The sequence below is a fragment of the Phasianus colchicus genome, chromosome 6, assembly GCF_987193195.1.
Source record: "Phasianus colchicus chromosome 6, bPhaCol1.hap1.1, whole genome shotgun sequence".
NCBI classification, from domain to species: Eukaryota; Metazoa; Chordata; class Aves; order Galliformes; family Phasianidae; genus Phasianus; species Phasianus colchicus.
The window spans coordinates 16,147,229-16,174,132 of record NC_143441.1 but is presented as its reverse complement, the minus strand read 5'-3'; the positions used below and the strand labels follow the sequence as shown (position 1 = coordinate 16,174,132).

Sequence of the window (26,904 nt, the reverse complement as noted above, 5' to 3'; positions counted from 1 at the left end):
TTTTACTGTGGCATAAATCATTTTTAGTGACTGTGCACTTGAAAATGGTTGGATTAGATCTTTTTCTCATTGATTTTGTATTTGGTTAATGATTCCAGTCCTGAGATCTTAAAGCCATGTAAGATGTAAAAGATACGGGAAAATATCTTTAACCTCTAGATTTAAACTATGTGTTTCTTTTGACATTGAAATACTGCAATGACCTGGTAATGTTTTCCAATGTTTTAATTTTTGCTGATGTACAAAAATATCACAGAAGAGCTGATTTGTAATTATTACACATGGTATTGCATAAATTTCTTCCTAATTAAAAAGCTTCTAAATTCTGAATAATCAATTTATGAAGGCATATGGTTTTGACAAATTATACATTTAATTTCTAAGGATTTATTAGACATTTGACCTGTAGATAGTTAATTATGGGTATAGTACTGATGCAGTAATACTGGAGATTGATATAGTGATATAGTTGCAAATTTATTTTGATATCTCTTACCTTAGTAGTGAGACATTGGAATACACCTATATTTTCTACTGTCTTGTTCATTATGCAGGAAAGCATTAATTTAATGAAGGATACAAATATTTAAGAGGTGTCAGGTAGCATTTGTATGAGAAGGTATTTTTAACAGAGTATAACCATACTGAACCTAGTCCTTCAGGTTCAAACCTTTCCGATTTAGAGGCCAAGTTTCCAATACTGCCAGTGGTAGTTTTAACTGCATAAAGATAGCAAAATATAGACTGTTTTCTTAATCCACAATATGAAATGAAATTGATTCTTACTGATTAATTTCTAACCAGAAAATATTTCTGAGCACCTGTTTTTGAACTAACCTCTCTTACACTATATTGATAACCTGAGTTTTATGAAGAGAGCAACTGAGATGTTCAAGAGGAGCTTTCAAATTACCCACACATGAAACCAAATCAAATAATGAATATAACTTAAGATGCTTTCTTTCTGTTCTATCTGTATTTATAAACAGTCTATGAGGACAGAGGAAATACAGATGAATTTTCAGTGATTGAAATGGTTAGAAAAGGAAGGCATGTCTTAAACATATGCGTTAGTTCTTTTGCTAATATGCTACGGTTATGTACTATTTCAAAGCAATTAAGACAAAAAGAAACTTTAAGGTGATTCTCTGTGTATTTCTGGACCAAATTAATTTCTGGATTCTTCTTACTAATCCTGGCCGAGTGGGATCAGGAGTTGCTACTGAGCAGTGAATAACCTTGTTAAGAGATGGAGGTGGGATGTGTGCATTATAGCATCTGCTGTTTCAAAGCATCTGTGTTCAGAAATAGTGGATAATAAAAGAGGAGTGCAGGAAGGCTTGGTTCAAGGCTTCTCTTCTGAACCATCAGCTGAGAATGTTCCTGAGAATGTCTTCCAGAGAAAGAAGAAAGTTTGAGTCCTACTTTGTTTGAAATGGGGCCATACCAGTGGTCTTCCCCTCCTAGACTTGATTAGTGCCCCTAACACTGTGAGTCCCATTTTGGAATGTGAAAAGAAGAAATGAGATACAGAGTTTGTACCTATTGTGACCAGAAGAAAGTCAGAAATAAGTGTTTATCAATCTGATCATTTATTTTCTCCACTGGAAGCCTAATGAATCCTTTTCCTAATGGTATACAGCTGTGGCTCACAGTGGAGAAGTGTAATCGCACAACGTACGCCTTGAGTGAGAATGTTTGCCTTTCGAGGTCCCCCTGTCCATCCCACTCTCTCGAAAAGGGTAGGAAGACAAAAGGGTTGAACTGCAAGATTTTATTAAAAAGAGAGAGCTTTAGGAGTCTGTTGTCTGAGCTTTCAACATTTTTAGAATCAAACTCTGTTATCCCTGATAACCAGGACAGTGGCAATATCATCGCACTAGTTTTTATATCCTACTTATATGTTTATATTTAATGCATGTATGCTTATATTTACACTTCGATTTAATGCATATACACATAAATGTAATGCATTTGCTGTAATGAGATAAACTGGGAATCTCATGTAATTACTTGATGGCAGTAAATAGAAAGGATTACTAAACAACTAATATGAAATTTGCAGTTTTTTAATGGTTCACAGTGATCGTTGTACAGTTCAGGATGAAAGCAGCACATTCTGTGATGGTGAAAAATTCTCATATAGATTACTTAAGTATTACCTGCATCAACTCAGGATTTTTTAATGCCTCAGTAATTATCCATACAGAAGTTGATGAGCAGGCAGAATTTAGGTGAAAGAAACTATTGGTGCTTGGTAAATGCAGTCCATTTAGGATCCCTACAGAGTAAGCATGAACAATTTTATGAAAAGTATGTTCTGTGTTTTCTGTACATCACAACATCCAGTTACATTAAATATAATTCAAACTGATCTAAACTCCCTTTGTTGTCTGTTTGTTGTGCCATGGGTATCCCATGGTGAGTTAGATAGTTTTGCTTTTACTCTAGTAGCGTTAAACTCATTTTTGCCAAATATTTTTTGCAAGCCTTTGGGATTGTTTTGAAACAGAAGGAGGAAAAGATGTTTTGAATCATGTCAAATACATTTACTGGGAAAGGGTTAATCTGCCCTCAGGAGTTGCTATGTAACTGAGTCCTGCTGGGAGAGTCAGGATTCCAGCCAATGAGGCTCAGATCGACAATACAAAGCATCTATCTTCTGTTTCTTACGTGTTGTCAGTTATTGGACATTTTCTGAACTAGAATTACACTTTAGCTCCTTTCATACTCTCCTGCAGAGCCTTAAATAATTGTATTCCGCACCAAAGTCAGAAAATAACAGTACAATGGCATGTATTGTACTGAAAATGTTACTTTTAGACAACTTTGAGTAGTGTGTAGAAAGGTCTGCCTTGCATCATAACTTGAAGACTTATAAAAGATGGTATTTCCAAAAGAACTTTGCTTTGATTCTCAGGAAAAATTTCTCCTACCTTTATGTTCTCACCTGTGTACACAGCCTTCAGGGTATTTTTTGTGCAGAAAGAGTGACTAAACATCTGAACCTTAAGCTGTTCCTTCCTGCCTAAGGTATTTCAAGAAGCCAGTATTCATTTTCACATGTTCTGATTAGACACTCTTTAGCTGTTCTTCTTAAGGCCACTCAAGGCTTAATGCCTGAATCGTGAACTCTTCTTTTTCTCCTTTAGAAGAGCCAGGTGTGTTTTCTTACAGTCTTGCAGCTCAAGGAAAGCCTCTGTGATTGCACCAGCATTTGCATGGAAGAGGTGGCACATCTGAGTTTTTTTGTTGTTTTTTTTCTTTTTTCCTGGAAGAGATCCATCTAAAATCTCTTTGAAGACTACTGATAAGATGACGGGGAGACTAAGCCTGGCCTGTAAAAACACTACTTAGAAATCTTTGCTTCAGCTGCTGGGTTCTGATAGAAGGAAAGAGAGTGGAATGGTATTTGTCAACATGTCATTGAATTCTCAATATGTTTTACACTTCACTTGGATCTTTGTGCCTCATTTTTTCCAGAGAGGTTCTGCCTGATAACTTGTGTTGGCAAAGCTCATGGCCTTTCTTACATGCTTACGCAGTTGTATCTCCAAGTGGCATAATGTTCCAGTATTGTTCAGCTAGCAAAATAGGCTCAAGCATCAGCGGTGAGCATTTGTACTCCTAGCAAGTCTGGTTCTATTAAAAACAAATAAATTAATGAGACAAATTTAGGGATCCAGCAAGTTCGACTTCAACTTTTTGAAGTCTTCAAGTTACACATATTCAGTAACTTGTTATTTAGGATCTTGGTGAAAATGACATGATATATAACATGGTAATATACAACATGAAAATAAGTAGAATTCTAACACGTTTGTCAGAATTGGGAGCATTCATATGACTCTTTTGTGTAACTAAACCTGTGGGTTGTGGCTTCTATCCCTATCCATTCATTTACATAGCTCCTTGAAAAAGTTGGGCCACAGCTCTGTCTCTTGGCATGTCCTTTAGAATACTTAATGCTGTAGATGGATGCAGTAAGGGCTAGACTTGGGAGCCAGCTTGGGGAGGGAAAGGGATTCCTTCCATACATTCGTCTTTGTATGGCTCCATTTAAAGGCAGGCAAAGTCTGTTCTTCTGTAGCCTACAGCTGATAAGAGTAATGAAAGATAAATGTATCGTGAATGAGAGGGCTGTTCTTCAGGAGGTTTGTCCAAAACTATAGATGGATTAATAGGAATGAGTTTGGGTTTTTTCCAATGCAGTGGCAAGGTATAAGGAAGACTATTTAGTCAGAAGAAGGCTTGAGTTATCAAAATGAAGTATTTTGATCTGTCTTAGCCAAAACAGATCTGATAGCTTTATATACCTGTCAAGCTTCACGTGTATTATGTTCTTAAAAACCACCTTGAATATTTTCCACTATATATGGTCCCAGAAGTGAAAGAAAAAAAAATGAAATGATACTGCACAATGACTGGAGCAATGTGCTGTTGACTACCAGTCTTCAACTGCACCCCAGCTCTGTTTATTAAAAAAAAAAACGAAAAACATATATATAGATATATGTGTCGATCATGATTTCCTGAGCATGCCCAGAATCTACATATTCAATCTCTTCTATGGCTCACTGTGGGCATCTTGCAAAATATGTGCATTCATAGAATCTCTTTAGACAATATGGGACTAGCTTAATCGATCAGGTTGAGACCATGCAGATTTTTTGTGAATTGTGAATTGAAATTGCAGAGGTCAAGGAAAATTTCAGGAATGCACCAAAGTACAACTTGATTGCTGTATTCTAATGTAGTCTGAGACTCAGAAAACATCTTTGCAATGTTTTAGACTTGATATCGTTTATCCTGCCATTGCTTGAACATAATGCAAGCCCAGCCTCATTTTTGCTGTCTGTTGAGATCTTATCTGTGTTTGAATGTTAACGTTGATAAAACAAGGGAGGATAAGGAAATTGTCTTTCCTGATCTGAAAGAATTGTAGCTGCAACAACCTAATTATGGACACAGTTGGCGTACCATAATAGGGATACACAGAGTCCCTTACCTACTCAGCGGTATCACTCTGTGATAGCCTGTATGCTTGTAAAACTGGCCCAGCAAGAAAAGTTTACTTATCAGACTGCCTCAGAGTAGTTAACATGATAACAATGTTCCTGAGCAGACGTGTGCCCTCAGTTAATTCACACACCCTACACAGGGAAATAAAACCCAGTTTTCCAAACAGTGACCACATTTTCTGGGTGATTCTACATCATTTACAGAAAAAAATCATATATCTGTTCCCCAGTCTGTTTCCACTGCATATAGAAAATACACCTCTACAATAAAACAAAGGTGTAATTTTGGCAGTACCTTACAGCAGTAGGCAGGCTAGAGATGTATGCTTGACCATCATTACTAGGGCCTTTCAGACTGTATCAGCACATTGTCATTGCTGTCCTTATCCATGCTAGCTAGGTAGATAGATACACCAACACATTTCCCTGTTATTTCTTCCTTAATTTTGCTGCTTGAGTTATTCCCAGATAGGATATTGGACTATTCTTTCAGAATTTGATGTGGGCTTGATGGAGAGGTAGCTATGCAGATGTTGAGTTGTCATGAATTGTCCCTGTTCTTTGCAGGGGAGTTGGACTAGATGACCTTTAAAGTTCTCTTCCAACTCTCATGGATTCTGCGACTCTGTGAATATGTGTGTTAGGCTGCCAAGCTGTGGTTCTATTCTGTTTTATACTAGCAACAAAATCCAGTCCATCTATGTTGAGTTTTATATGCAAGCACACTTCTGCTATTTGTGGGTATCTGGAATCACCCTGTATAGGTTGAGCCTGCAGCAGTGCATGAGCACAGGCCCCAGATGCTGCTTAAGCCTCCATAGATTTTTGAAATAGGGCTTAAGTAAGGCTTGCTCTTTGTTAGGAGATAGGCGTGCACTGATCTGTAGTTCTGGGTTCTGATCAAATAACTTTGATCATTTGTTGGAAGAAAGTGACTAGGGCTAACTTTTATCATCAGTGAACCTCTAGAAATCTCGTTATTCCAATTTCTGTTCTTTTCTGATCCTGGCTCCAGCTGGCCTTGTAAGTTGTCTGTATTAGGAACTCTGTTTATTTTGCATTTTCTAACATTATTTATATGCACACCATGAGATGCCATTCAGGATATCAGGAGATGATATTATACTTTTGTCAGGTAACTTCTCATTTTTTTTCCTCTTTTAAAAGGTCAGATACAAAATAAATGCTCAAATAAATTTTTGAAATCTAATATGTTTAAATGAGCTTTGTACTCTTTCGCCGTCTGCCAACCACGCACACAATCAGTGTACAGGAAACTTTATTGTTAGAAGCATTAACATTCAATATTTCAACTTACTCTTCTGCTTCTTACCTTTTGCTTCTACTCTGAGTTTATAGATCTCCCAGCCCTCGTTCTCCCTGGATTATATAATGCAGTGTGTCAGTGCCATGCATGGCCCTGTAGTTACCTCAGCATTTCCATTTTAACTTTCTGTTTTGAGGGATTTATAAGCTAGCAGTAAAAATGTCTTTCTTGGCAAAACCTTGAATCAAGAGTTTCTGGTCATTTAAAAAGAAAGCAAAATGAAACCATCCTTTTTTCCTTCCTTTCCTGGCAACCATTTAGCATGGTGTTTGCAAGATCTCCCGAACAGCAAATGTGAGGGCGGCTATTCAGTATGCAGCCAATTTTAAATGTAATAATACTTTCTCTTTTTATATCTTTCAAAAATGCATGTCATCCAGCCTTTGGGCTGATGATGTCATTGCCTGTTTGCCAGCCTTTCTGGAACTGTCAGTGGTCGGCCTTTGGGGCCTCAGGGAGGTGTGGCTTGGGCTGTGTTTTCCTTTCCTTGCAACATGGATGAGTTCTGCAGTGTTCCAAGAGAAAGTATTTATCCCTCTTTCTCTTGGTTCACCCAAGTCTAATAACTTACTATCTCTTTTTGTGTCACAGAGCTATAGATCTATCACAATCTAAAAAAAACCCAACACATTGGATATATATGAATATCTAGAATATTATTAACAAAAACAAATTTGAAAAGGATAATAAATCTCATGTTATAATAGGTAAGTGATTTGCTGTAAGAGAAGAGGCTGTCTGGGGACCTGTGGGTGAGTTACACTTTGCCAATCACTAGGGATTCCTGTGTTTTCCTTAGGAAGATCTAGTAGTAGTCATTCTTAGAAATGCGCTGCTGAACCAGATACATTTCCAGTTCTATCATCCAGGGCAGTTCTCTTTCCCTGGCTTTGGGCCAAAGGAATGTAAAATGCAGAGTGGATTCTGAGAAACATGGTAGCCTGCTCCAGTTTGTGAGATGAATTACTTTTACTGCCTTTAAGTTAAGCAGTCAGCTTTAAAGTCATCTTTACAAACATATATCCACTGATGAAAATAGAGAAAAAGCCTTTATCCCTAGTAGGTGACGAGCAGGCTGGTTTTGAGGGATTTATAACTGGTATGTCCCAGTTCTGGATTTGGATCTGACCAACTCCGCTTTGCCCATCTCAAATCAAATATTGTTCTGCATGGAATACTCTGGCCAGTTGCTGTTAGATTTCAGGCCTGAAATAATTCTTCCTGTTACATGCAAATTCCTGTCTCAGTCATTGTGCACAGTAGCATACAGCAGTGACAAGAAACTCCTTTTTGATTTAGTTTCACTGTATTTTGTGGTTGTCCATGCCATTTGTGTCATTTTGTGCCAGTAATTTTCTTTTGGGGCAATTCTTGCTCAGGATGTATCTCTGTTTTCTCAGAGTTTAAACTCTTGGAGTTTAAAATATTCATCCATCCTCCTGTGTCCCAGCCATTTTTTTCCTTACAATCTTTTAACACCATTTTTGTGCTTGAGATGGAAGGAAAACATCCTACAGCACTAAAAAAAAAAAAAATGCATGTAGTGTTAGGGGGATTCTGATTTTCAGGTTTGAAACTCTGTATCACCAGTTGGAGAGGGGAAAAAAAGGGAAAAAAAAAAAGCCAAAGCAGACAAGTACTGTTTCATATTAACATCTATTCTCAATGAAGAGGTAAAAATCAAAGCCTCTGTGTGTGAGGCAGGGTTAGTGAACTGCCAGTGATTCTCCCAGCAACTGACACAAAGGAATCTGTGAGTATCAAAGCTGAGGCAGCAAGCTTAGTGTCAGCTCTTGCCTAGGGAGTAGAAGAAAACATCACTTTGTCTCTGCTTTCACTGCTTAAACACACACATCATTCACTAGTAACCATTTACTCTGCTGTCAAAACTGTTTCAAGAGAGTGCTACATTTGATTAATAGTAAAATGCATGCATGCAAAAAACAGTATGCCTCCCCTGAGGTACTCATTTTAGAGAATTTTTGCATGGACTTTTTAATTTCTCCATTCTATAAATATGCCTGTAATATTCCAAGAGTACTGCATTGCTTGTGGTAAAGCCCTTTTTATTTAGAAAGCCTAGTGCACTAACCCTAATTCTAGTTAATGCCCTTTCTCATTGAGGCATGTCACAACATCCTCAGACTCTTGTGCTAAAGAAAAAGTGACCAGCACAAACGTGTGTAGCACATGATTCATAGTGCTTCTCCCTGAATTGTCCAGTGGGTAATTGCAGTACAAAAACCAGAGAAACAGATGTAGACCCTAAACCTTGGCTGTAAATTTTTGTTTTATGATTATGGGTTTCAAATGTGCTATGTCACACTGACAAATATACAGTAACACCAAAGGAAATAGATTTCTGACTTGAACTTTTGCTTTTTATTTCGCTTATGGCTAAGAATATGTTTATTGTAAAGTTTCTGCCATTGCAGTCTGAGAGAAAACAGATCAAGGCAGTGATGTGAAATCACGATTTCTTTGCACGGATAAAGGGGAAGAAATCAGAGCGAAGTTTCCTGCTTGCTGCACCTCCATATGAGCTGGGTAGACATTTAAAATATGTGGCATTACTTAAAGTTTCATTACATTTGAATTAGAGAGCTATTAGTTATCACAATAATTGTGGTTAGTCCTGATCTCAATTAGAAAATACCCACCACTTTATGAGTGTAGCTTTTCCTGATACTCTGTTTAAAAAACCGCAAGTATGGTGCTATTTCAAAGTGAAATATGAGATACATAAATTACTGTATCGTAGAAATAGTATGTGAGCAAATGATCAGACTATTTGAAGAATTCATTAATTACATGTGGTTTTTGTAATAAGTGTAAGCATTAACACAACTATTATTCGTAATAAAACATGATGAGCTACCTGGCTCATTTAAATACAGTGTGAAAAAGCAATCTTTTTCAATTCATATGCAGCTATGCATGACTTCCTGATGCTTACTTTCAGAAGTTACCAGTCTACATTTTGCAGCAAAACGGGCAGGTTTTATTTGTAAATTCAGTTTTAGAAGACTGGTAATGGAATAAACAGAAGTGAATTTCTGTTTGTATGATTTTATTTATTTTAACTCACACGGGCAATATGTTTTTCTTGGCTTCAGCTTAAACTGTTCCAAGAGCCCTGGTCTGTACAAAATGCTATTTTCTCTCTAAATCAGAGACTGACAAAACATACTGTGTTTTGTATGATCCCTTCAAGTTATTTTCGTGATGACGCATTGCATATTCCAAACTTCTCGTGCATGCTGTATCATTTGGTTAGAAAATGCTGCCTTCTAATTTAGCTCTGTTACTCAAAACAAACCAAATTGCAGCAATATGGACAGCTGAGATTGTAACAGAAATTTAACCACTTTTTCACTTGCCATTTTGCTACAGAGAATTCTGCTTGCTGGGCTGAAATTGTTTAAACAAGCTTTCCCTAAAAGATGACTTTTTGGATAAACATGTGCTGTGCATAATTTTCAGATTACAGAGTGTCAGGGACTTCATCGGCTTGAGGGCTTTCCAGCATGGGGGAGGACATCCTGACAAACTTAGAAAGTCCTTAAAAACACAGTGTTAAACGCCAGCTTTGTCACTCTTCTACCTAGAGGGAAGGTGGAAAGAGATGCTGCCTGCTGCAGGGACAGCTAGAGTTCTGCTATCCGAGGGGAAAAAACGTTAAGAAAGCTTTTGTTTTTATCTCTTCCAGATTACAACAGGTCTTTTTCTGGCAGCTTGTTTGCAATATGGATGTATCAGTTTCAAGGGAGCAAGTGTGTGGGGATCTTCTTTGTTTTTTATTTAAATTCTTGAACCTTTGTGAAAAGTTTTGTTAATACAATCTACAGGCATTGTCACAGAGCTTTCAGTTCATCAAAGGACTTTTTGTAGAGAGGACATCACATCCATTAAACTGGTTGCACAGGTCCCAGAGTGAATCTCTCTCCAGTATTTCTTTACAGTCCTCAATTGTGCCTTTGCCCTGCACGGTGTCCCCTGCTCTGCCAGGCTCTGATTTGGGGATTTGAGAAAACATGCAGTAATGGAGTGTTTCATTTTCCAGTTTTCCAACCTGAGCTAGCTTTTGATTTTCACAAAATCCTGAGAAGCCACAGAAGTGTCTGGAGGGGAGAAGGGAGGGACGGCTGAAAGGCAGAGAAAGGAATCTTGCCTCTCCTGGAACCAGGCTCCTTTGTGCCTCTGGAAATCACGCCCTGAGCTCCTCAGGGCTGTGCACACTCACTCTGCCAGATCCTCGGTGCATTTGCTGAAAGTAAAAGCATGCATGTGGTGATTTAGCTTATACCCTTTCCAATGGGGCAGAGGGAGCGTTTCCAGGCTCCTCAATGTTATTTTCCACTTTCAAAGTGTCTGTAGGAATAAGGACTCGATGAACTCTCTTTGGTAGCAAGACTTTGCAGAGGATGATTATTTACAGAAGGTGGCTTTGTGCTGGCTTGATGCAAAGGGTAGGCCAGCAGAGAGCCATGCACATGGTGCTGGCTGAGGGCAGCTCTGGCAAGGCCTTGCAACGCATCATGGGGCCATGGGGCCACAAGGGAGGGATGCCAGAAATGCTGCTGGGTGGGCATTGGGGTGGGTCTCCAGCCATGAATTGAAGGCAGTGGTAACCCAGTACCTTCAAAATGTTGGTGAGGGAAGACATAGCAGCCTCTGCAGTACACGGATGTAAGGGACAGCTGGATACTCTGGCTAGGGGCATCTGTGGCCTCCTCTCACCAGTATCTGTGGGGAGCAAGATAAGCACCAGGTAGGTCTGGACCCCACAAAGAAGCCCATTGCCTTTTTCCCCTCTCACCCTTCTGGTAGCTGGGGCTCATTAGCTGTGTGAAAGCTGATACAGTCCCTCTGGGGCCACACGAGCCAGCCCTGCCCCTCTCAGCTAATCAGAGACAGGCGAGACCTGGGATGGAGGCCACCAGGATGCGAGATGAGGGAGTTGCCTCCTGCCCCCAGCTGGGCTGTGGTCTCACTGTTCTGGGCTTACATGGGCATGCTGCAGGGACACATTCCAGACCAGTGGCAAGCCTGGGAGCATTGAGCAGTGTGGCCTGGCTCCTGTGCAGTTGTCAAACACAGCTGCCTGTTTCAGGAGTGAGAAAAGGTCTGGTGAGGAGAGATGGACACCTGCAGACCCCCTACGGCAGGGATGGATCAGGGCTGTGCCAGCCAACCCTTTGTGGGTGGCACCAAGTGGTGCTGCCCCTTCAGGGTGAGGCTGCTCTGCGCTGCCCCTTAGCTGGGGTGATGCCTGTGGCTGTAGCTCTGGTGCAGCAGTAGATGCCTGGGCGTTGCTCATGGCCTCTCCAGGGGAGCAAAGGAATGTGGTGGGGGAAGAGGGGAGCGGGGAGGGGGCACAGAAGTTTCAGCAAATTGAGCTGAGATGCGCAAACCCCCCGCTTGCAGCAACCACCTAAAGCAGCGCTGTGCAAACAGCCTCCCAGCCGGCACAGGGCCTGTTTCTATTCCCGGCGTGATTCTCCTCCTCCTGATTTTTTTTTAGTTTTTTTTTTTTTAATTTAAATTTTATTTTTTCTTCGCCTCCCTGCTTGCTATTGCTGGTCCCGACGAAGTGGGGTGACCCAGGGAGGGCCGCGCTCGCCCTCGCCGCCCGCTGCCTGCTCACTGCCGGGCTGCTGGGAGTTTTTAAGCCGTGTGAGAATCCTGGGAGCTGGTGATGTCAGACGCCTGGGTCATTTGAAGGTTAGCAGCCTGGGAAGGGTTCACAGAAAGTTCACTCGCATATATTAGGCAATTCAATCTTTCATTCTGTGTGACACAAGTAGTAGGAAGTGAGCTGTTCAGAGGCAGAAGGATCTATTCATGGCTGAGGGGGATCCAGAGGTCCTACCGGAGCTGTTTCGACCCCGGGACTCGGCCGTCGGCACGGCGCGAGGAGCTGCAGGCAGCCGGCAAGCGCCTGAGGAGCGGGACTGGTTCTAGAGAGATTTTGGGGGAGATTGAACGGAGCTAAAACTTGGAATGCGGCTTGCTTCCCCCCATCTTGCTGGATTGGCTGGGCAGCCTGGAAAATGGTAAATGATCATTTGGATCAATTACAGGCTTTTAGCTGTGTTGTCTGTCATAATTCATGATTCTGGTCTGGGAAAAAGACCAACAGCCTACGTGCCAAAAAAGGGGCAGAGTTTGATGGAGTTGGGTGTACTTTTATGTGCCATTTTCCTCCACACCTAGAGGAAAGCACTTTTGCAGGCATTCTGTACAGGGGGAATCATGTTTGACTGTATGGATGTTCTAGCAGTGAGCCCTGCTCAGATGCTGGATTTCTACACTGCGAGTCCGTCTTCCTGCATGCTCCAGGAGAAGGCTCTCAAAGCATGCTTCAGTGGATTGGCACAAACAGAGTGGCAACACCGGCACAGTGCTCAATGTAGGTCCCAACTGTTCTTTTTCCACTTTAAAGCAATTATTATTATTTGCATGTATGTAAAAAAATACTTTTAAGTGCAGGGGTGATGAGGGGCGGGGGGATTTTTGTGCAGAATGTGCTTTGCAAGCCTTTTTTCTCCTTTGGCCAGGAGGGAAAAAGAAAAGAAAGCGCCGAGCTGTTTTCTGTTTATCCCTTCTTATGTAGTATATTGATCCTTACAACAGTTCTGAAGCCAAGAAGGAACACATAAAATTGTAATATTATACAACATTTGTAAAACTCCAACCAGTGAAGGATGAATTTACATAGCATCTCTGTAGTATTTTTTTTTTTTTCCTTTGCTTCCTTAATCTAATTTTGCACCACGTTTGATAATCTGGATGCTTGTTGTCTTGAAGTGCATTTCTGCAGAGCAGCCAAGCAATTAAAATGCTGCTCTGTGCAGTTCTTACAAAGCCATTGAATTGTACTGGGTAGGTGCCATTCCAAAAATCAGACAGTAGTTTTAAGTTTCTGAAGAAAAGGCAATATTTCTTTGTACTGACCTTGCTGCCACCTTTCTTCTTCACTTTGTTGCTCTAAGAAGTTGCTGTTTTGCTAGAAAACTACTCACTGTGAGCACCCTTTGAGTTTAAACATCAATTATTTCTATACCTTGAGATTCAGGCAGTGTTACACTGGTAATGGAGGAAGAAGAGTTGGTGGTGGGACACTTAAAAACATGTTATTATGTTAGAGAGTCTTGATCTTGTGCTGAAATACATAGGTAGTAAACTGATAGTATTTTAACTCCACAATTTCAAGTTTGAGAAAGAAGTTCCAGAAAGCATCCCCTTATACTCTGCATAAAAGCTTGCAGGATGCTTCACTGCTCTGACGGTGATTTAGATAAATGACTTGGCTATCTATCAAAATGTTTTTAGCACGCTCTCAGGCACTCCAGTACACCATTAACTGTCTGATTGTTTGAAATTTTTGTTTTGCAGTGTGTTAAAAAGTTGCCTGGAATTATAATAGTTCTCCCTTCAATACAGTTAATCTCAAGGCGGGGGGGGTGGATTAAAAAATAAATTTAACAAATGGTCGATGAAGTAATGCATTCTTCACTCTTCTCAAAAGTTTTCAGTCAGCAAATGACATTTGTGTGGGTTGAGTAAGGAAAACAGAACTGCAGAAATCAATGACTACCAGCCTACGACACTGCAAATATTTTGATGTCTTTACAATTAAAATTAGACTATGAAGTTCAGCATGGGATGTTTATTTTCTCCACGCTGTTCTCAAAATGCTTCAAACGAGATATGAAACAAAGCTCTTTCTTCAAAATACTGTTACTAGGTCTGTGCGAGCTTCAGTTAGAGGGGAAAAAAAAACAAACATGTTTCACTAAAAATGTGATTTTTTTCTGCTATGGAAGGAACTTTCCTATAACTTCGGCAGCGATATCGTGGAAACTCGGAACTAAACTTTCCTGAAGTAGGAGGAATAAGCTATCATAAAAGACCTTCATTTGCAAAATATTCTTAAATAACTTCTGGTTTAAAAATCTCCTGTTCATTCTCTTTTTTTTTTTTTTTTTTTTTTTTTTTGGTTTGTTTTTTTTTTTAATAACCAGAGGCATGATTCTTAAGAACAAAATATATGATGTTTGTTCTTGGACAAGTTAAACACGGGATTACCCTTATCGGAATGGAATGAGTGGTAAATATGTCATTTGCTTAGGGCCTGCGATAAGAGACAAGTGTTGATAACAGCAAAGTTTAGCTACTCAGAGAAACTAATATTTACAGGAGTAAATAGAAAAATACAAGGCAAATGCATTCAGGAATCCAGACTCCTAACTTTGTGAGGAATGGGATTAATCTTCACTGCACGGGAATCTAAAGTCAGGCTAAAACCTGAATTATAATCTGGTATGTGAATATGGAAAAGCAATTCAGTTAGAGTCTAAATGGGGAATTCTGTTTGATTTCTAGAGCAAGTGGTGATTTTAGTTTTGGAAAAATAGTAAGTACTTTATGCGTGTGGATAAATATATGTACGCGGATGATAAAATAGTAAAATTGTGTCAGTATTTAATATTTGATTTTGTATCTCCTGAAAATAATGTCAAAAACCAGAATTTTTGCGGTAGAGAAAACTTTCATTGGTTTAAAGGTTGCTCCAGTAATTACAAATACAAAGATAACAATGGTTAATTTGAACTGAAGTGTTTCCTGATTCTCCCTTTTTATGAAGACCTCGATGATTTAATGAAATGTAATCATAGCCAAATTTTGAAATTATTAGGCATATAATAGGTTGGGTTTTTTTTTGTTTTTTTTTTTGGTCTAGTTTGTTGTTTTATTTTTGGCTCTCCCATAAAAGCAGTACACCTGCAGCCATAGCTTTAGGCCTGAGAAATATTGCTTTGATAGAGATGTGATTGCAGAGTAAAAGGTAAATGGTTGTTAAGGGAATAATACCTGAACAGTGCAGCCTCAGAACAGCCCAGCAACAATCCTAGCATCAAGGTTTCAGCTGAAATATTCGCAAAATTGGCTATTGCAGAGGTTAAGACAGAACGCTGTGGGTTTCCAACTTCAGCACATCTTCAGGATGTTAATCCCGTTACAATTCACTAAGCCAACGCACTCCTGCAACATGACGAATTTTGTAGTCCACGAGGGTCTGCAAAGTGAAGCAGAGGGTGAGATGCAACCCAAACATGACCTTAACTTGTGTGGCATTTTTTTCCTCCCCCCGTGGAAGGAAAAGCATGCTATAGGTCTGCAACCCCAATGCTAGCCACTGTGTACTGTACGATGTGCTACACACAAACTGTATACATCTGTGTACTCACACATGCTTATATTTTATCTGATGCTTCTTGCCTTGTTATAGGCTTAAAGAGAAGTTATTTATTTACAAAGGAAATTGTGGACTCAAGGATGACACTAGAACTGACTGCGGTTTTAATCACGAGTAATTCTCCTTTTCTCCTAAGATAAAAATCAGGTTGATATAATCAAATTAGAGGAGAATAGTTCTTAAGAGGACAAAAATGACTGAAATTAAGATAGCAAGAATGATTAATTTATACTTCAAGACAGATGGAATTTTTTGCTCCCTTATTGTGTAGTGACAACAATTACCAAAAGAAAACAACTAACTTTTAGTGAAATGAGAGCTAACTCAGTAGTGCGGAAGCGGGAACGGGACAAGCCCTAAGAGGGAATGAGCTGCGAGGCAGAGTGTTTTCCTTTGGCCTTGGAAAAGCATTAAAAAAAGTCTTCATTAGTCTTCATTAATTAAAGAAGTGAAAAACAAATGAGAACGCCGAAAGCCAGAATAAGTTTGCTTGGTAGTATACAGTATTTTAGCTGATAATATCATGAAATACTACTACTAAACGTGTTGCTACGTTTAGAAGAGTACGGAGTATGAGAAAGGCAAAAGCTAAGAACATGGCAACAGAGTGCAGCATGATGTGGGCACTCCTGGAACATGTAGGTTTTTTTTGGGTCCTCTGGGAAGTGTTCATCTGGAGAGCTCTAGAAGGTATTAACTCCCAGAAAGTTTGTGAAGATGGAAATCCACAAGGCATACATTTTACTTCTGAATTCTGTTTGGGCTGGGTACTTGTTACCTGCAAGCACTGGGAGTACTGGAAACATCTGCGCTGAACAGGGGGAAAAAAAAACACAAAAAACGCAGAACTTTTTCTTTCATCTTTCTGAATTTAAAAACAAACATTTTGAAGTAAGGACTTGTAATCTGCATTCCCAGGTATCAAATTGCTGCAGGTGTGTTTGCTAGTGCCCAAAAGGCAAGATCTGTTTGAACCAGGTTATTTTCTTTAAAGTTCATGTAGAAACTTTACATTGTAATCATTAGAACTGATATACTTAGGAATAGAGTTTGTATTTCATTTTTTGCACTTCTGGCTTAATGCCCTGAAATATGTGATGAGAAGTATTTGTTTCTGATCCTCTTCAATACGCAGATTTTCTCACTCAAAACGTCACAGAGGGATATTTTTCTTCCAAATGAACTGAAATGAGAGCAACCAGTTCTCTACGTAGGCTCTGATCTAGGTTGCCCGATTCATCCGCTGGTGCAGGAAAACTCTTAATGGACGTGCACTGCTGTCAAAAACTCCCGCAGATAAAAATGATGAGAGGCATTCGCTGGTGAAGCCGGGGTGGGATAAGCTTGGAGGAAAAGCAATGTATCTTTGGGTGACTCCCCGCTTGCCTAATGCGTCTGTGCAGTGAAGGTGTAACTTGTCAGAACAAAGCTAGCCTGCTGCAGCGCTGCCTCGCAGAGGTTACGCTGAAGTTAAGGAGTTGAAAGGGAGAGATAATGTTTCAGACAGCCAAGTTAGTCATCCTCACATCCAGCTAAATCCCCACTTACTGCTGAGAGCGCTTCCCAGAGCCGCGTTCGCTAAGTGTGCCAGCGTCGTGCCTGCACGGCTGCCAGGTCTGCAGCCAGGCCAGGGGCTTTGCCTGGTGCGTGGGAAGCCGGGCAGCCCTCTGGGCAGGTTGGACCCACATGGCCCCCAGTGCTCTGATCTAATTCACGCACCGCCCCGCACACAGCTGAAGCACTGTGAGTGCTGCGCAACCAGCGTTTGGGTTTGGGGGCCTGTTTGTGAAAGAGATGCCGTGCTGGAAAGGGCTGTGGCCGTCCGCCCATCCCACTGAAACCTTAAAAGCGAGTGGGACTGCGATGAGTTCTCAGGTCCGCCCAGCACCGGGGGCCAGTGCTGGTGTGTGTGTGAGCAGGGGGCCCGTACCTCGCCCCTTCCCCGCTCTCTGCCCTGGCAGAGGGTCCCACAGTGGGTGGCTTCCACCCCGGCGAGGCAGCGGAGCGCAGCCCCATGAGGAAGGATATCGGTAGATGTATAAAATGGCCAAGGAACTTCAGTAAATAGACTTTACCCTTCAGGATCCACAGATCCTGGCAGCGGCTGCGAGGGAGGGTGGGGTTGTACTTTTCCCCTTCCTGTACTTGGACACTTTTGATTATCCAGACTTTCTGGGACTGAGCAGGGCAGCCTAATAACAAAGCCTGCATAATATAATTACCTAAATAGGCCTATTGTCCTTTTCAAATTACTGTGCTGTGAAAACCTTAAACTTTTTTTACTGGAAATGTTATATGTAGCGTTTAGATAGCTAAATGGCTCTTGCAAGAAGATCCCGTTTCCTCGTTTCTCACTGCTGTGTGGTTGAGAAACTGATTATCCGCCTGCCGCCTATTGATGTTTACTCCTTTTGGGAAGCAAATATTTTAGCCCCTTCTGGCAGGGTAAACTGCCAAAAGTAATAGGGCTGGAAATACAAAGCTATGATTGATTTTGACCTTTGCTCACATGCACGAAGTCTGTCCCCATGCAGTGTGACCCATGCCACTTCGTGCTGAAATCCAAGCCCTTTCAAACCAAATGGAACCACAAAAATAGAAGCCATGAAATGCTCCAAACTCTTCTAAAATAACAGAATAATCATCTCCTCTGTACTGCAAGAAAAAGTATAGCAGGAGGGCAGCAAAACTGGGTTTAGTAGCAGGCAAACCAAGAGTAATGTCTTCCGTCTGCTGCCGCCTTTTTATGAGAACCATATTCTAGGTACAAAATAAACAAACTGATACGATGTGGGAATGAATCTTCTGTGTATTCTTTCAGTCACCATAATCTTAGCTATTCCTCCTAATCATAGTCAGTAAACAACTTTCATCCAGAAATCTGGATTTGAAATTATCTTTTTAAAAATACTCTCATGTTTGGGATTTTATTAATCCGTCGCTGCATGAGCAAATGTGTTTCAAAAGTTAAGAATGTCAGAAACAGTAGCCTAAAGTTAGCATCCTAAATCCACATTTCATGGCTTCATTTCCAAAAATGCGGAGAATCTAAGAGCTCCCTCAGCACTTTTAAAAACAAGCCACATATTGAAATGACCAGATATTGTCTACAACTTTTATTTAATATTAAAAATTTTAGAGGATTTTTCCACTTCACCTCAGCTACATGAAAAAGCAATTAAATTACAGAGTTCACAACACTGAGTGGAAATAGAGACACTTACAGGACAAAGCAGGACTTGTTTTAAACAGCATATTAAGCAGGACTTGTTTTAAACAGCATATTACTCTTTTTCTGTAAATTTACAAATGGAATTTTCAGAATTGAACACTGAAAGTACAAACCTAGGGTTTGGGTTTTTTTTTTTCCATGTATTTTGCCTGCCTGTCTTGCTTATTTCTCTGATTCTCTGTTTGCTTCCTTGCTTATGAGTGGACTTTTTCTCAGTCAGTTTCAGACTTTTCCTCCTGGTATAGGTTTTAATAGTTAGATGATCTTCATATTCTCACCTCTCATTTGCAACTGCTCTGTGTTGTTTTCCCAGTGACAGTGAATTTGTGTGATAGTGTTCACTGCATATTTTGCTTTTCCTGGGGAAGGGTGAGGAATCTAGCTTCCTTCAGCTCATTTTAGTGATCTGAATAGGAGCAGAGAGCCTGCATCATGTGATGGGGCAGCTCACAGCAGATCACCAGCATGGGGTCTGTGTGTGAGAACTTCTGTTGTACATGACAATCTGATAAGGATATCATGTGGTTTAGGAACACATTCCCGCAATGTTAACTTCTTTGTCCCTTTTATTCGGGAGTGGGTAAGGAAAAACGTAACAAACTGATGCCAGCTCTTATATAACTGACCCCACTTTCTTTTAGCATTCTGTTTGAGTTTTACAGCTTCTTCAAATACTTTTGTTGAGAGATGGAAATACAATCCAGCAAGTCTGTGTAAAGAACCCTGGACACAGAGTATATAATATACCTTCTGTTCCCCTTGGACAAGGTGATTTTTCTTTCCCCTGCTTATACCGTATATAAACGGAATATTATAAAACTATGTAAGTCAAATATATACACGCAAGTGACACTTGTATAGGTTTAATAGGTTAAAGCTTGAGTGAGTATTTATAAATTCTCAAAGTGCTCTGGATCTTTACCACTAAGGACACGGTGCTAAAGTCCATCCATAGTTTGGAGAGATTTCCGTTTCGTGCACTTTCAGTGACTTAGACTTTACCCCTTAAGTGCATCCCCTAAGATAAAGAGCGGAGAAATGTCTCACAACAAAGACTTTTTTTAGCACCGGTTTGTTTCATTTAATGATTAGGAGGATGTCTTTCCACTGAACCATAATACTTTTCTCTCGGCTCACATTGTATTTTTAGCAAGGATCTTTGAACAATAACAAGACAAATTAAGTGTATCTTTGTCTTTTAGAGCCTTATCTTGTGAGGCCCTTCAATGCACTCAGCGCTCCACCCTTGGATTTAATAGGAGTTTCAGACAGAGTGCTTCAATGACTGAGCCTTTAGCATGTTTATGTACCACTGCTTTACTGAAATACTAGTAAATGCTGATGCCATTGCACTGGATATTCAGCAGGAGGAACAGCCAAAACTGCTTTTCTTCTTAGGAAAAAAAAAAAAAAGAAAAAAAAGAATTATTCTCCTTTTTCCTTTTGAGCTCCACAGCAGACATGTGGAGCAGCTGACTGAGTTGCCCAGTGCTGCACCAACCAGAGACAAATGCTGCCATTAGATTCAACTTAGGTTTACTTCAGTGGGTGCTTCAAAGCTGGAAAGCTATTTGTGTCCATGATACACTCAGAGTGGAAGAAATGGTTCAGTCAGGAAAAAACAACAACAGTGAAGCAAAAAATCTCATTAATCCTGTCATTTCTTCTGTCTGAACACAGCTTGTGGTGAAACAGGCACCACTGTAGTGGTGTTCACAGCATTTTGTTACTACTCTTCTGGTCTGTTGGCAGCACACAGCCCATCACACAGAGGTATACCTCTCTGCCTATATGACAGCACTGGCCTGTCGTCTTCCAGTCTTGCACCAAAGTCTCTCCTCTGCCAGCTGGAGATCAGTGTTAAGAAGTTTTGCAGGCTCCTGTGTGATAAGCAGACCTAACAGGAGCTGAGATGATTTAAAGTGGTGCCAGTCCCACTCGGGGCCAGCAGGCCTCCTCCCAGCCCTGCTCCTCTGCTCCTCACCTCACACCAGAAAAGCCACCAGGAAGGCCAACATCGTCTGTCTTTCCAAGACTGAACGTTCACTCGAACAGGAAGGAAGAGGACTTGCAAAACTGTGTAACAGTGCCATCTGGCGATACCTGCCCAAACCTTGCTGCTCCCAGGCACTGCCTGTGGTCAGGAGATGGGGGCTTATCCCCAGATGCAGGGAAACGCCTGTGAGCCCCGCAGCTTCTCTGTGTTTTCTGCACAACTCTCAACAACCTAGTCAACCTAGTCAAAGGTACTATCTTCTCAACAAACCTTCCATTTCTTGCAGAAAACACTAATCCATCAACCTGCATTTTTCGCTTGGGACGTGAATCAAAGGCCTGGCTCACAGTCCTGCATGTGTTTGCTTCTTATTGTTAGGATCAGGTCCTTGTTTGTTTGCTTTTAAACAGTGCTTCATACTTCTGTCTCTCAACCTTTGATTTGAGGAGACTTTTCTTTTTCCTTCACTCCATCTTTCAGACGGTTCCTTTGCATTGCTTTGTTGTTCGGTTTGCTTCTTTCATTCTTTTGTGGGGAAAAAATGATGAGTTCCTGGATTGATGTATGTCAGATCCTCCTTCGGGGCTGGCTGGGAACCCTTGGAGACCTGCCTTTTCTACAAACACTCCCATTTTCACTTCACGCTTTGAACACTAAGCCTTAAGATGTGGAATAAATGTTGGCAAATCACCTATGTCTCTCAGGTGTTTGTGCAAAGTATCTTTGATGAGGGGGTTGATTGGAGGATGTACTTTTCTCAAATCCTCATCTGGCAGTGAACCTCAGCCTTCCTTTCTGCATTTTGAGAGCACATTCCAGCTGTGTGTTTTTAGTTGCACGTACTGTAACAGGTTGTGTGGGTTAGGTATGTGAGCTGTTTGCCTTTCTACATTTTGCATGCATTGCCACATTCATTTCTTTGAGACCATGGCAGAAGGGAGCCATTATCTTTCGTAAGTTTTGCAGTGAAGCTGTCAGCTGTCTGCAAGAAGTCTGAGCTGACTCACATCCTTCCCTGTTTTTTTCCTTATCCAAATCCTTTTATTTTCCTGTGTTTTGGATAGATCCTTTAGAACTTCCTGGGTGAAGTATGAGCTACTTGTTGGGAGGGACTGTATGTCTGGGTGCTGTTTGAGAAAATAGCTCTACCTCAGTCTGAGAAATGGAGCCCGTATGAAAGGTGCAACTGCTCAAAATGGCTGTTTTCACATTTACTAAAATGTCAAAACATAACTTAGTTTCAGAATTTTACACTGACACTGCCCAGTAATAGCATGTTTGTTATGCTTCTGCTACACTTAGTTTCTGTACAGAGAAAGAAAAGGCTTTGACCAAAAGAGGTGAGGAAGGAGTGACGTAATTAGATAAGATTAAATCAGAGTATCAGTTTCCCTAAAACAGATATTTGGCTTTTTACCAATAGTCTTTTACCCCATTTTTCAAATAAACACATATTTTCATGTGATAACTCTATCTGAAATATTAATGCTTCCAGGGCTGCATTACCTTTGTTTGTTCATCAAAGTCCATTACTATGAGAAGGCTGCTGTTCCTTAGGCTGTTTCAGCTTCAAAAGAATTTTAGGGCCTGGTCTATTGGAAAGCTTGGGGGTATAATTAGTGAAAATGGAAATAGATGCAAGAGAAATTTAGTTCCTGATGTTTTAATTTAGTGTAGTACTGCCATGTGTTGTTGAAGAGGATTCTTAAAGGCAAACATAATTATTTCATTATGGTCTTCAGAACGCTTTCATTGGTCTTAATGACAAGAAGCTGCATAAGGAGTCATACATTTTAATTAGACCTTCTTATATTTACATCAGATAAATAACAAATAATTGATGAAAAACAAGTCTTCTGAATGGATGACTTCACACAGAGCTCTGGTTACAGTTTAATGATAAAACATTTCTCTTATTGCTTTGCATTTTAATTATCTAGAATTATTGCTCTAGCAGAAATCTCAAAATACTGTTATTTCCATGCATTTCATTAGGTTCACAACAAATTTCTATGAATCTAAAGCTAAGAGAAAGGGTATTTTCCTATGTAAGCCACCTACAATCCATTTCCAGCTTTTGTTGTTGTTGTTGTTGTTGTGGACTATTCAGGAAAAGCTAGTTGGAGGATGAATCAGACTACTTCATTCATCTTCAGTTCCCTACACAGGAGCAAGCCCTGCCATTATTAGCAACCAAGAACTCCTTTTGAGGTCAAGAGACAGTGGACTTTTCTAAGGAAAAATGTGTTACTTTTTTCTAACCAGTTAAGCTTAAAGTGGTGTGCCTAAATAATTTGGGTTTTTTTTGAAAGTCTTACAATTGTCCCTTTATGATGTCTGTATGCTTGTAGGTACATCAAAATTACTCATATATTTTTAAATTTTCTTTACCCCCGGTGTTGGGAACTTTATAATACAGGGAGAAATGTTGTTTAGAGTTTTGCTACTTGCAAGAGTCTGTCGTGTTTTATATGCTCCCCAACGTTTCATTTTTGTAATAAAACATATTTGACATGATTCATTCCTGAGAGTATACAGAACACTAATTGTTGTTATTGATTTTAAATTTTGCAACCATTACAAGTAAGCCAGATGAGTGGCAGATAAAGAGTAATAATCCATGGAGTTCTGGAAGTGTTTCATGTTTGTCTGTAGTACTTTACGTGATCAATAGTAAGTGCCCCATTGAAACTAACTGCTGTATCAAATAACAGTAAATCAAATGAATGTGCTTACAGATTATTTATTGAAAGCTTTAATTGTTCACTGGGGCCCTGCTTATCTGAGGAAACAATAGAACTTAGTGATCAGACAAACTGGTTTGCAGATGCTGGGGACGCCATCAAACAGCGGGGTATCGCCTCTGCCTCGGTGGTGTGGGAGTTCTCCTAAATGTACCCCGGTCCCACCAGCACTGCCTGTTCACTGGGACTGCCCATACTGGGTGATCCCAGAGTAAATTAGCCAGAGAGAAGCTTTCTCAAAAAGGGTATCTTGCTTTCACAGGCTGCTCTTCTTAAATCTCTTTGGATAACATACTTGCATGGGTTAATGTGTGGAAAAAGCACTAAATTTCCCCAGATTTCCGAAGGGATATGTATGTAGTGACAGACTATGCAGGATCTGGTCTAAGAAGGGGAAGTGGAGAGAAATCATAATAAACTTATTGTGTGAAAAGCTTAAATAGGTATGAAGTATAGTTTTTGGCATTACATGCTGCTGCACAGTTAGTTGTCAGATGCTTACAAATACTATGAAATTTTAAAAAAATGTTTCTAACTAACAGCTCTGCACTGTAGCAGTGTTGTACTTATTCCTTAAAATGACTGCTCTCTCGTCCCATGCACTATGAATTACTAGAGCCACAGGTTAGAAGTTTTCTGGACCTTAGGATGAAGGAGGTTGTCCTACAGACAGTTTCACTATACTATCCTCAGTTTTTTGTGTAGCCTCAGTGTGTTGTCAATTACACTTTGCTGTGTCTTCAGAATCCTTTCAGTGTCAGCTGAGACACTAACACTGTCCTGCAAATTTAGGAAGATGGTACTAAAAGAATTTACATTAAATGGCATATCTTTCTAACCGTGACAACTGGAAAAGCGTTCGTACAAATAAGCTTAATTTCTACAGAAAACGATGGCCCAAATCTCTCAAATATGGCAAGAAAAGTGTTTTCCTTGAGAGTGCTTATTCTGTGAAACATACTTATATGCATATGTATCATGCTGGATAATCATGTTATGGACATTGAAAAATGATTAAAGCAAAGTAGTCAAAGGTCTTCTAGAACTGAATCTCTCTTGGAAAAAGTAATTACCCATTTTCAAAATGTAAGTTAGTTTCTTGAGACATCAAGTGTTGAATTTGCTTCTAGGTCAGGATTGAATGTTGCCTGTCCCACTCTTTGGAGTTCTTCCTGTAGGGAAATATTTCCTTTATGTCATATACTGTTTAAAGAGCAGTTGACATCTTCCCTATTTGTAAGTCTGGAATAATGCAGTAAATGCAGCAAAAAAACCCAAACTCAGGGCTGGAGGTGGGTATTGAACAGGAAACACCAAGCAACTGGGAAACACTACTAGCAGAAGTCTGTTCATCAGCATTACAGTGTGTGCATCTTTTTTTCTCTTCTGAGTGAGAATGGTATCACAGATGACAGAGATAAAATTATGAGCATTTCTTGCTCTAAGGGATAAATAGGAAAATCCACCACAGGTAGAGAGTAAGAGAAAAGAATATTGGAAAATGCGCTCTTCGGTCACAGTTCTCATCTAGGCTCCGGTCTCTTGTGAATATCTTATTTTATTGATCTTTTATCTTCTAGGCAGAGTAGAGATCTGCTCTCAGTGTTCAGAGGCACCAAGCCCCTACCCAGCTTTTGGCTTCTGTGGCACCAACTGCCACGGGCACATGGTGATGCTTGCCAGGTTAGCTGCACCAAGGGAAACTAAATCCCACCCATAAATATCCAAAAAGGTAGATATGAAGTAGTGGCGAGGATGATGAGGATACTGATTTTCAAAGAAAGCCAGTGCTGTCTTAGATTTTCACGGTATCTTCCCCACTATGTTATCATCTTTTGTCTAGCAGGCATTCAGTTGAGAAATACTGCAATTCTGCTCAGGCGAGCATTACAGCTTGATAAAGCGTGTATTTCATTTTCTTCCCTCAACAGATATTGGTGATACTCAGTTCTTAAATATTCCATGAACTTGAATTTCTCATGTGAGCATTGGAAGTGTTGAGGTGTGCTGCTTTTAGTAAAGCACTGACCTGATCTGGCATGCTGAGGAGACAGAGTTTGTCCCTGTCACAGTGTGCGTATGTGCATTGGAAGATGTCAGTAAGGTTAAAATTTCATCTGACTACCCTTTTGTTGCAGATAAGCTGAAGCAATGAAAGCCATTTTTTACTGTTGTATGTCATGTCTAAGTGGAAATAATGCATTGTTTTAATTAAACCCCCACAGCTGTAGCAGTGTAGCAATGTGGATGCAATTAGGCTAGTGTTAAAAATAGTCTTATGGAGTCTTAACAGTAACTAGGGAGGAAAGCTAGATGTATGTAATAGACCCGTACAAGCACAGGTACCCCAGAGACTCACAGCAATAATGCCAGGAGCAGAGATGTTTCCTGGGACACCTTCTTGCTTTAGGGAACTACCTTTCAAAGAGGTTGCCTCTCTCAGTTTTCTCTGCCTTGTCCTCTGCAGGAGGGTGCTGCTCCATGGCAAGAGTTAATGCTCGACTCCATTTCACAGCCCCAAGCCTCTCCATCCTCAGCAAATGGCCCTGCTTTTGCAGGGGCATTGCAGGGAAGTTGGACACATGCTCTTCCCTCTGCCCTGCTGGAGGGTTGGGAAGCTGCAGCCCTGCGAAGGAGCTGTGGGTGGCTGCTTCTTGGGGTTTGCTGGTTCAGCAGATTCATTACTTGAAGAAGAAACATACCTCTGAGCGGCATCGTGCCAAAAAATCTGCAGTGAGGGCCCAAGAGTGAGATCTCAAGCAGTGAGATAAGTTTAACAATTGTCTGATGCTTTGTAAAAAGAGGCGAGGGAGTGTGCGAAGAGACTGGCAGAGAAAATAAAGGGTAGGCTTCCTTTTCTAAGGATATCAAAACTCAGAATTAGCAGAGCAATAAAAGCCTTCTAAAGTGAAAGCTGGAAACAATACATTTTTAATAAAATGGGCAGTTACTCTAATTGCTGAACCCCTACTGTTCAATTTCTTTTAGTGCCCTTATTCATTAAATTCAGCATGCTTATACTTATTATTTACAGATGTATGCGTTTTAACTTGTTTATAGAAACCATGCTTTGCAGAGAGCAGTGGCTGGTATAATGCTAATTTGTAAGTGTTTATTACTGCCTATAATATGCCATTTTTAAAACAATTAAAAATACTGTTTGAGCTCATCATTGGAGTCAACCCCAAAATGCCCATGAAAATTGAAATATTAGTGCCATGTTCTGCCTCAAAGGTTATAGGCTGTTTGTAGCAGATTGATAGTGAGCCCATTAAAGAATTCACCTGTTCTTAAAGACTTCAAGCTCAGCAGTCCAGCTTCT

At 40.3% G+C, this 26,904-nt stretch overlaps 1 protein-coding gene across 12 annotated transcripts in view; it reads left to right on the top strand.

Annotated features, from left to right (window-relative positions):
- Nucleotides 1-26,904, top strand: part of RARB (retinoic acid receptor beta) — a 319,855-nt gene that overhangs the window by 215,386 nt on the left and 77,565 nt on the right. Inside the window, exon 1 of one of the 12 annotated variants that reach the window (XM_090142555.1) lies at nucleotides 12,006-12,760. The exons of 10 other annotated variants lie outside the window; for them this stretch is intronic. In XM_090142555.1, the coding sequence (XP_089998681.1) occupies nucleotides 12,604-12,760 (157 nt within the window). In that variant the 5' untranslated portion in view covers nucleotides 12,006-12,603. Of the gene's footprint in view, nucleotides 1-12,005; nucleotides 12,761-26,904 lie in introns of those variants that run through there. One more of the 12 variants, XM_031590237.2, reaches the window with a different exon arrangement.